General features: G+C 36.6%; 1 protein-coding gene across 2 annotated transcripts in view; it reads right to left on the minus strand.

Moving 5' to 3' along the window:
* UBE3D (ubiquitin protein ligase E3D) overlaps nucleotides 1–10,588 on the minus strand; it is a 153,983-nt gene that overhangs the window by 63,438 nt on the left and 79,957 nt on the right. For both annotated transcript variants that reach the window (XR_012378489.1, XM_073893564.1), the window contains exon 10: nucleotides 1,603–1,741. Coding sequence is in view for 1 of the 2 variants with exons in the window: in XM_073893564.1 (XP_073749665.1) it covers nucleotides 1,603–1,741 (139 nt within the window). In the remaining variant the exon portion in view is untranslated. The remainder of the gene's footprint in view (nucleotides 1–1,602; nucleotides 1,742–10,588) is intronic.

The raw sequence follows: 10,588 nt of genomic DNA on the forward strand, positions 1-10,588 counted from the left end.
GGTGAGAGTGAGCATCCCTATCTTATTCCTGATTTTATCACTGAGTATGATGTTAGATATGGGCTTGTCATATTATGGCCTTTATTATGTTGAGGTATGTTCCCTCTATACCCACTCTGTTGAGAGGTTTTGTTTTTTTTTAATTATAAATGGATGTTGAATTTTGTCAAGTGTTTTTTCTAACTCTATTGAGATGATCATATAATTTTTATCCTTCATTTTGTTAATGTGGTTAATTACACTGATTGATTTGCAGATGTTGAACTATCCCTGCATCTCTGGAATAAACACCACCTGGTCATGGTGCATGATCCTTTTAATGTATATTGAATTCAGTTTGCTAATATTTTCTTGAGGATTTTTGAATCTATGTTCATCAGGGATATTGGCCTATAATTTTCTTTTCTTTTCTTTTTTAAAGATTTTATTTATTTATTGGACAGAGAGAGACACAGCGAGAGAGGGAACACAAGCAGGGAGAGTGGAAGAGGGAGAAGCAGGCTTCCCGCCGAGCAAGGAGCCCGATGCAGGGCTCGATCCCAGGACCCTAGGATCATGACCTGAGTGAAAGGCAGATGCTTAAGGACTGAGCCACCCAGGCGCCCCTATAATTTTCTTTTCTAGTGGCTTCTTGTCTGGCTTTGGTATCAGGGTAATGCTGGCATTGTAAAATGAGTTTGGAAGCATTCCCTTGCAGCAATTTTTAAAACAATTTCCTGAGCTATAATTCATAGGAAAATCCACATCTTGTTTTACCACAGAGGTATATCAAGCAATATACACTGATCCTGAAGTTATCTTAGGATACAGCCACAATCCTTCAAAAGTAGAGCCAACCCATGTTTACTTATTTCTCAGCAATGCATGTGACCTTCTCAACAGCCTCAGAGGGCTCATGAGTATTTTTCCATTGTCAAGAGTCATAGATAAGTTCAATGTTACATTCAGTAGCTATGGGTCATAACTTAAGCAACTAGTTAGCATCTTAATTCCCATTTGCCACCTCAGTGACCATTAGCTGCCTACCAGGGAGGAGGTTTTCCCGTTGGTCAGACCACATATGTTGTTCTATTCTGACCACGTCCTTTACCAGGAGCATAGATAAATATCCAGAGGAGTGTCAAAGTGATGAGGGAGGCACTTAGGCGAAAGGGAAAAGGTGCTGGAAGTGGGTAACACCATCTGTGTTAAACATCTATTTGGCAATCTGACTGCAAGCTAACAGTAGCAAAAGCTACTAATAGTGGTTGAAAATCTTTGTTTTAGGGCAAAGCTAGGAAAGGGAAAGTGGCATTCACAGTGTCTTTGTCAGGTGTTTTTGCCATTTCTGTCAGACGCAGGAGAGATGGAGGTTAAGAGAACAAATTCTGGAGTTAGAAAAGTACAGGTTCTGCCACTATTAGACTATTACCTAATCAATCTGAGCCTCTATTGTTTATTTATTTCAAAGAGACAGACAAGGCATTACATGCATTGTGCTTATTATTATTATCATCCGGAAGTGTGGGTTCTGTGGGCTATCTCCTGTGAAATACAAGATCCTTAAAAAACAATTACAAGTAAAACTGAAAAATAATCCTCTGGTAAAGGAGCTGTACTTACCTGAAAGGAATTCACAGAGCGAAGGGATGGCGGCAGCATGGCATTATTCCTTGATAATATCAACAGAAGCTCCAAGCAGGTTGCAGAGGGCAGGGTTAGAGAGTGGATGCTGATATCACTTTCCCAAGCACTGGAAAGCCTGAAACACATTGATGTGTATAATTTCATAATTGTGGCTCAGTCGGTTCAGCGTCTGACTCTTGATTTCAGCTCAGGTCATGAGTTCAGGATTGTGAAATCCAGCTCAGTGATGGGCTCCAGGCCCAGCTGGAGCCCGCTAAAGATTCTTTCTCTCCCTATGTCTCTGCCCCTCCCCCACCCACTCACACTTACTCTCAAAAAAAATTTTTTTTTTCATAAATGTGTCTGGTCATAATTAGTTCAAAAATCTGATGGAGAAGGAGAAGACTTTCAAGTGTGGAAGGGAAAAGCAATGCACAAAAAAATAGAAATAAAATGGTTATACTAAAAATTCAGAGTAAATATCCAAGACATCTTTATAGTGTTTTTGATATAAAACAGATCAGGCAATTTCTTCAGGTATTTCATACTCAAAGTTCACTAGTCACATGAAATGCAGTCTTATTTGTGAGGGACCTACTTGGGGTGGGGGATGGATAACAGCTAACATACTGAATGCTTCCTATAGTCTATGCCCTTTTTTATATGTAACATCGTGATCACCCCTCAGATACCTATAAAATGAAACTATCGTTATTCTCATTCTACAGATGTGGAAATTGTTTCTGAGCTGGATATGCCCTATGAAGTGTCTAGTTCGTTGATTTTCAAACCTTTAAAAAGTGACGGAATCCTTTTATCACAAAGTCTTGTGAAAGCTCCATTTATAATACAAATAAAAGCAAAGCTGCTCTGTTGGAACGGGAAAAGTTGGCAGGAGGCTCTCTTCATCTTCCAAAGCAGCCTATGAAGCATCTCTGCTACATCCCATTGAACCTACTTGAAAATTATTTCATTCAAGAAATGAGGAAACCAAAGGCTAGAAAAGTAGAGACTTCTCTGGGATGAGGTATGTGTTGGGAAATGATATGGCTGGGTCTAGAATCCCGGTTTCCTGACTTCCTATCTAGTGCTTAAAGTAAAGGGGAAAATCAGAAAGTCATTATGGGAAAACATTTACTTGAGTATTTCCTGACGGTGCCCCTATCAAAGTATCTCTTATCACTGTCCTAATTTTTAAAAAGAAAAATATATATATTTGCCATTTACATAAACTTCTTTTTGTAAAGCGACCTTTAACCCAATCAGTGAATTCTGGAATGTCAGAGAGCATCAGTGGCTAAGGGAATAATGGATTTTAGCGTTTATATGATAAGTCGTAGCAGATGGTTTAGCTGTGTCATCAGTCAGGTTACCTGTGCTATCATTTCTGACGTGGGGTGGGGAATTAACTCTTCTCTGAAGCATTTGCCACCTAGCTGGATTGGAATATGACACTGCCCGCTTTCCCAAAAAATGGTCTGTTTTCAGCAAGGGCACATTTGGAGTGTCTTCTTCGTGTTTTAAACACTTCTCTGTTATTTTATATTGATTGGCTATGTTATTCTTTCTCCTCTTATTAATTATACAACATTGTCAACATTTCTCTGGGGTGGAAATAAAAATCTCACTGTCTTTAGTAAAAGTCAAATGTAGCACTAGTGCAGTGGCTCTAAGCTCATTCTCCCTAACCCCTTCCTTATGCCCTCTACAAATCACGCCATTACTTGCATTACACTAAACACATTATGTCTTGCTTGTGCAGTTTTCTGGACCTGGAAGGCTGTTAGGCTTCCTGGTGAACTTCTGTTTATCCGGCAAGCCCTACATAGGTATCACTTCCTTGGAGACATCCTCCTGTTTCCTTTATAAGAATGAACTACTTGCCTAATACCATATTTGTATCCATTACAACACTTAACCACCACCCCCCCTTGTATTCTTATTTGAGCTGTGTGACTCATCCTAAATCAGACATGAGCAACCATAACCTGTGGATTCCTCTAACTTTGCTACCCAGTGTGGAAACAAAGATTAGATTAGTTGTTTTTCCTCAGACACACCCAGGTATTAACCTTTTACTGGCTGTAAGAAAAACATTCCACTTACATTTGTATGTTCAATAATTCAATTTACTTTCCAAGTGTTATTTTAATAATCAGAAACGGGGTTTCTGGGTCACACAAAGGAATGTTTAACTGCTGCTCAAAGGTGTCAACATGCTGCTAAGTGGCTATGGTATGATCTATCAAAAAGGACACTCAAGTAGAAATTAAAATTCTTTAGCATTCCTTGTCACTGACCAGTGACAAGCACTCTTGGACAAGTCTGGTTTCCTCATGAGATCCTGGAGTTCACACACAACCTATACAATGTACTAAACGACCAAAATTTACACAAAGGGACATTCATCACACTAATGATATCCATAGTCACAAAAAAGATACAATTAGTTATACATGTTAGTTATTCATGTCTCTATGTAATTACAAATATTTGTATGGTATGTGAATTCAACTTTGGCATTTTAAATCTAATCCTTCAAGTATTCTGTGATTCCCTGTTGAAGCTCATGAAGGTGAAGAGTGTTGTCCTGATCACATGGTACGTAATAGAAAAGAAACTCAAGCATGATCCTCTCCATCTAAATTTCATTCTCTTTTGTATCTAGAAATGCTTGGTATTTCTGAACAAATTCTAGCCAAAAAAATTGAAAAGCCCAAGGGTAAATGATGGAGCAAATTTCAGGTATCTTAGAACACCTCATTTCTTAGTAATTTGAACCACCTTATTTTTTAAATTAGACAACCCAGCTGGACCTACGATGGCTTAAATTCCTAATATTTATCCTTTCATTTATCCTAATATTTATCCATTTATTCTTTCTTTTCCCACAGTATATATTCATTAGCCCCAGGATTTACCTTTTTATTGTTAAGTTTTATAAATGTTCTCTATAATCTTAACCACATATTAATCACATGAAACATCCATATATGTGGACAAAGACAGAAAGTAATACATGAAAAAAAAATGATAACAGCTGTTTTGAAAAGTTAGAACTATGGGTAACTTTTCCCCAAAACTTCAGTTAATGTTTTTACATTGTGGTTCGTGTTTTGTTTTGTTTTGGTTTTATCTTGTTTTGTTGTGACTTAGGAAGAAAGAAAGAAAGAAAGCAGGAAGATGGAGAAATGGTCTGGCATATTTAAAATTCAGTTTATCTTAAAACAACCACCAAACTCATTATGAAAATTTAAGGCCTGTGTTAATTAAGCCAGAAGTATCCTTGAGACTATCTACCCATGGCTCAAATATCAATACAAATTTCTGCTAATGATATAAACATTTTAAGAAACACAGGATTATAATAATCCAGAATTTGGATTATTTCTGGTATTTCCTGCAAAAACATCCTAGACTATTAGACATAAATCAGCAAACTTCCACTATAAAACTGACAAGAAAGATAATTCAAAGAGAATAACAATCTGACATTAATTGAAATCTATTTTGGTGATTTTCAAAGTAGTGGGAGAGAAGCTTTCCTAAGAGACCAGAACTGTCAGCCAGGTGACCTTAGTCAAAGAGACCAAAATGCAAGCAGAGGACACACCATCCTTATTTCTGAACTTTTGACTTGACAAAATTCCCTAGAGAAACAACTATGGCCTCTCTATTTTTAATGAGGCAATGAGAAGGGGGAAAAAAAGTCACTTTCCATCACTTCTAACAAAATAGTGAAATTGAGAATGAATCAAACACCAATAAATATCAAGAAAAGAACTTGAGAAAATAGAAAGGTGACACAGTCTACTAAAAACCAGAGGTTGTTAATGTAATAGATGAAAATGACAAATAGAGATAAGAAAACAACTCAACCAAAAATTAAAATATTTCAAATGAGTCCAACATATTGTATAGAAAAAAATAATATGGTATAGGAGAACTCAAGATAAAAGTATTTAACTTAAATTTCATGTTTCTCATATTTTAGCAATGGATCTGGACTCCTCAGTCTTAGAAGGACCTAAGAAAGGAAATAGCCTATTAATGATGTTAAAATATAATATTGTTTATATCTGCGTGTTTTTAAATTTAAATTTCAAAGCTATAACAATGATAAAGCTCAACAATTTAAGCTCTCAAAATACCAAAACGAGCAAATGACTACAACTAAGTGCTAGACTTATTATAAACATACAACTATTTAATAAATAATTTGGAGAAGGAATCAAAATTTTATAAATTCTTATACTGTCAAGAACACAAAATTCAGAATCAACCAAATATACTGTTTATCTGTTATGATAAACCATATTAACTCCCAGGTATTTAAATATTTTAAAAGAACTAATTAGTAAAAACAGAACCTGAAAAGTGTATAAATCAACTGTTCCTTATAAATTTCAAAATAAGGTTCAATAAGTCATGAACAGCAGTTCTTTGAAATTATTTTCTTTGAAAATTACAGAAAAAAATCGAGTTTTTTTAAGTCATAAATGTCAACACTGTTCTTCAGTTCTCTTTAAACTAAAAAGCTCTTCAGAGAAAAAATTTAGGTACACAATCCCTGAAAGCTATGCCTTTTAAACTTTGTCCATAAGACATATGAATTGTCAAGGCAATCTCTCTCTCCCACAAATCAAAAAGCACGGGGAAAATGGTTCTGCTTTGAATAAGACACCAACAAGGCAATCTAAAAATTAGGTGTATTTAGGGGCACCTGGATGGCTCAGTCGTTAAGTGTCTGCCTTCGGCTCAGGTCATGATCCCAGGGTCCTGGGATCGAGCCCCGCGTCGGGCTCCGAGCTCTGCGGGAAGCCTGCTTCTCCCTCTTCCCACTCCCCCTGATTGTGTTCCCTCTCTTACTGCGTCTCTGTCTGTCAAATAAAGAAATAAAATCTTTAAAAAAAAAATTAGGTTTATTTGTTCATGCCAAAAAACAATAAAAGATTTTGTTTTTTATAAATGCATATATTACAAGATACCAGTTGTTGAGAACTTAGGGATTAGACCGGCAATACTTTATTTATTGTTGTTTCCAAGTATTTTGCAATTTATAAACACTGGTTTAATTCTGCTTTATTAAAAAAATTTGGGGGGTATAGTTGACACACAATGTTTTATTTGTTTCCAGTATACAACATAGTGATTCAACTTTTCTATACATCAGGCTATGCTCACAAGTGCAGCCATCATCTGTCACCATACAATGCTATTACAATACCACTGACCATGTTCCCTAGGCCTGTGACTTACTCATTCCGTAACTCGAAGCCTGTACTTCCCACTCCCCTTCACTCATTTTGCCCAACCCCTAACACCTCCTTTCCTCTGGAAACCATCAGTTTATTCTCTGTATTTATAGGTCTGATTCTGCTTTTTGCCAATCATTTGTTTTGTTTTTTAGAATCCACATGAGTGAAATCATATAGTATTTGTTCTCAGTCTGACTTGTTTCACTTAGCACAATACCCTCTAGGTTCATCCATTTTGTCGCAAATAGCAGGATCTCATTTTTTTATGGCTGCATAATGGAAACATTTTCATTAAAGGAGAGTACACCTCTTTGAACATGCTTGCCAGAAACTTCCCATAATAACATTAGAATAGTTAGAAGTCCATCAAAAAAGGCCAACTAGTCCTTCAGATTTTTTTAACTTTTTGTTGCAAAGAATTTCAAATACACAAAAGTATATACAAATATACAATATACAAAAGTATATTTGGAAGAAAATAAATTAAAAAACCAATCTGATACTATATTCAAAATTAAATTCAAGGTGTATTAAAGTAAAAGTTATTAAATGTAAAAAATTGATTAAAAAATCTTTCCAGAAAATCTAAGAAAACTATGACAAACCCATAAGCTATAAGGTTTTACAATCGGCTCAGGTCATGATCCTGGAGTCCCAGGATCAAGTCCCACATCGGGCTCCCTGCTCAGCGGGGAGTCTGCTTCTCCCTCTGACGCTCTTCCCTCTCGTGCTCTCTGGCTCTCATTCTCTCTCTCTCAAATAAATAAATAAAATCTTAAAAAAAAATAAAAATTGTATTGTTAAGAAATAAAAAATCTTTAAAAACCACAGGCAGAGGAAACTTTATATAGAAAGAACTATATTCTCCTATATATTTATAAAAGGAAGACAACACAAATTCATTTTTAAGTAGTGAATTTTAACTTGCAAGTAGTGAATTTTAAACCATTTGAAGGCGAGAGGTCTCTGACAATATGATCAAAACTATAGACTCTCTCCCCACAACAGTGCTCACTTTTTTTAAGATTGATTGACTGGTTCATTGATTGATTTATTCAGAGAGAGAGAGCAAGAGAGCATAAGGAGGGAGAGCTGCGGAGGGAGAGGGAGAAGCAGGCTCCCCACTGAGCAGGGAGCCCTTGGTGGGCAGGCCCAATCCCAGGACTCCGGGATCATGACCTGAGCCAAAGGCAGACACTTAACCAACTGAGCTACCCCGGGGCCCATCAACAGTGCTCATTTATAAAAAAAAAATTCTGCACATAAATTTGAATGTTTCCCAGACCACCCAATTCCCCAAGACTAATCATGTCCTCCTTTCGTATTAATGGAATTATGCAATATGTGACCTTTTTTGTCTGGCTTCTTTCACTTAACATAATGTTTTCAAGATACACGGATCTCAGAGTAGGACCCCTTGCTTTCAGATACCACTTTTTATAAAATATTAAAAACAGTTCCATATTTAACTATATATAATATCTGTTAGCATATTAATAAGTATAACCACTTACGAAAAGCTTTCAGTTTTTTTTATTTTTTTTTATTTTTTTTACTTTTTACGATTTTATTTATTTATTTGACAGAGAGAGACAGTGAGAGCAGGAACACAAGCAGGGGGAGTGGGAGAGGGAGAAGCAGGCTTCCTGCTGAGCGGGGAGCCCGATGTGGGACTCGATCCCAGGGCCCTGGGATCATGACCTGAGCCGAAGGCAGATGCTTAACGACTGAGCCACCCAGGCGCCCAAGCTTTCAGTTTTTGAAGAGGTCTCCTGGCTCACATTTTTACCTCATTCCATTACCAGAGAATATCAATGGAAGGGAAGGCTGAGAAATGCACTTCCAACGCTTTAATCACTTTACTGAGTAAATGGAAATCAAAGTATGAGGGTTGGGATGTAATAAATTAGGTCCACTCTAATAACATCCTCCAAAGTAAACCTCATACTGGCAACCACTTGGTTCCCTGTCCCATCAGGGGGCCAACTCAGCCAACACTTTCATTAATCAACACTGCCCAGTCTGCCCCACAGTTTAAGTCCTTTGCCAATGTGGATGGAAAAGTGTTTGTGATGCACAGAGTACAAAGCAAAAATTTAAGACTGCTGCTTTTATTACTTCCTAGGCTTAGTAAAACAGAGAGGTTTTCTTCATTTTTCAATTCAAATTGGTTGGCAGTGGCTGTGTTGAGATGTATTGTGAAACCATGTTTGGTCTCAGCAGAAGAGAGAGAGATCTATCAGAGCTCTATCAGCCCATGGCTTCAGACAGGGATGTAACCTGGTGGTCTGGCAACATATCCAACTCTACTCTCCCCTGCCTTTATGGAACACCGTCATCTTTAGTACCCGTGGCTTCTCTCTACAAGTCTTCCTAAGTCCACCTTCAGATGGCCTTCTCCTGGAAATCCACACACTCTTTCTGCACAAAAGGGCAAGTGGCAATGGTGTAACTCAATTCAGATGAATTAGGCCTGGCCAATCTTTGTGTCTTAGCTATTAAGCTATACTAAATTGCATAACCCAAAGTCACAGCTGACTCTGTCTGACCCATTAAAAGGCAAATCCCAATGACTAAAATTGTGTCCCTCCATGAGGAGAGATGAGAATTTAAATACCAAGATCGCTAACCTACACATGCTCTCTATGCAACAATCCTTGATTTTAGAAAATGTCCTCTCGTTTCAGACCTTTTACGAAGTCACACATCAATGTAACTCTGATAGAGTGAAAGCGCAGCTGGCCACATCCATTTCAGGCAAGGTAAGAAAATCAATTTCCAAGTAATTTTGCATAGAGAAAATTTATTCCTACCAACTTAAATTCAATTCCTCTGTAATACTCTGGTTCTTTCATACCTTAGTAAAATAAACACTAAGATCTACCAGGTCAGGCCAGAAAGTCTCCTAAATTTTATGTCTATCATTTACCCATTAGCCCTATAAAGATAGGATTTTAGGGCAAATATGCTTTAAAGTTTTATCCAAGAATTTTATGAGTTAAGATGTATTCCCTAGGAGGAGCACCTTAAGTCAAAGAATAGAAATATTTGACTAAATTGTTCCAAGGCAGAATCAAATATTATTAAATGGAAGCTTTTGGAACCTAAGAGGACTTTCATTTTAATCTCCAAAGGCCATGATTTTTTACAAATTATTAAATACATAATATTTTCTTTCCTTGCCACCACACCCTTGAAATGAGGTGTCTCTGGTAGGTGGCTTCACTATTCTACATTCTGTTCATTTTGGAGAGGCTACTCTCAATATCTGAAACCAAAGTAAAAAAAAAAAAAAAGACTCTTTAATCATCCCTGTACAGTAATCAACACTGTACAGTGTATGTGTGTATAACTGAGGTAGGAAGGAAGGAAAGTGTTAAATATGGGATACTCAAGAAATCAATATTCTAGTAAAATTTTAAAGGTATTCTCAGAAATTAGTTAAAGGTACTTAAGCACCTGAATTTACCAGTGCTAGAAGAGCTACAAAAGCTGACTTGTCCTTTTCTTCAGCAACAATACATCATACTGTGAATATAAAAAAACTGTCATCTTCTGAAACAAATCATAATGATGAGAAATTATTTGTGAGTGTTAAAATAAGGGAAGCTTGTATTTTTTAGCCTACAAAATAGGAAGAAAGGAAAACAATGTTTCTTGATGATCTAACTAAAGCTTATTTAATTTTATTTTAAAAAATAAAATACTTCATTTATTTTTTTTTT

This window comes from Callorhinus ursinus, unplaced genomic scaffold (genome assembly GCF_003265705.2).
Source record: "Callorhinus ursinus isolate GAN/ISIS: 27379988/994484 unplaced genomic scaffold, GSC_fseal_2.0 scaffold6, whole genome shotgun sequence".
Lineage (NCBI taxonomy): Eukaryota > Metazoa > Chordata > Mammalia > Carnivora > Otariidae > Callorhinus > Callorhinus ursinus.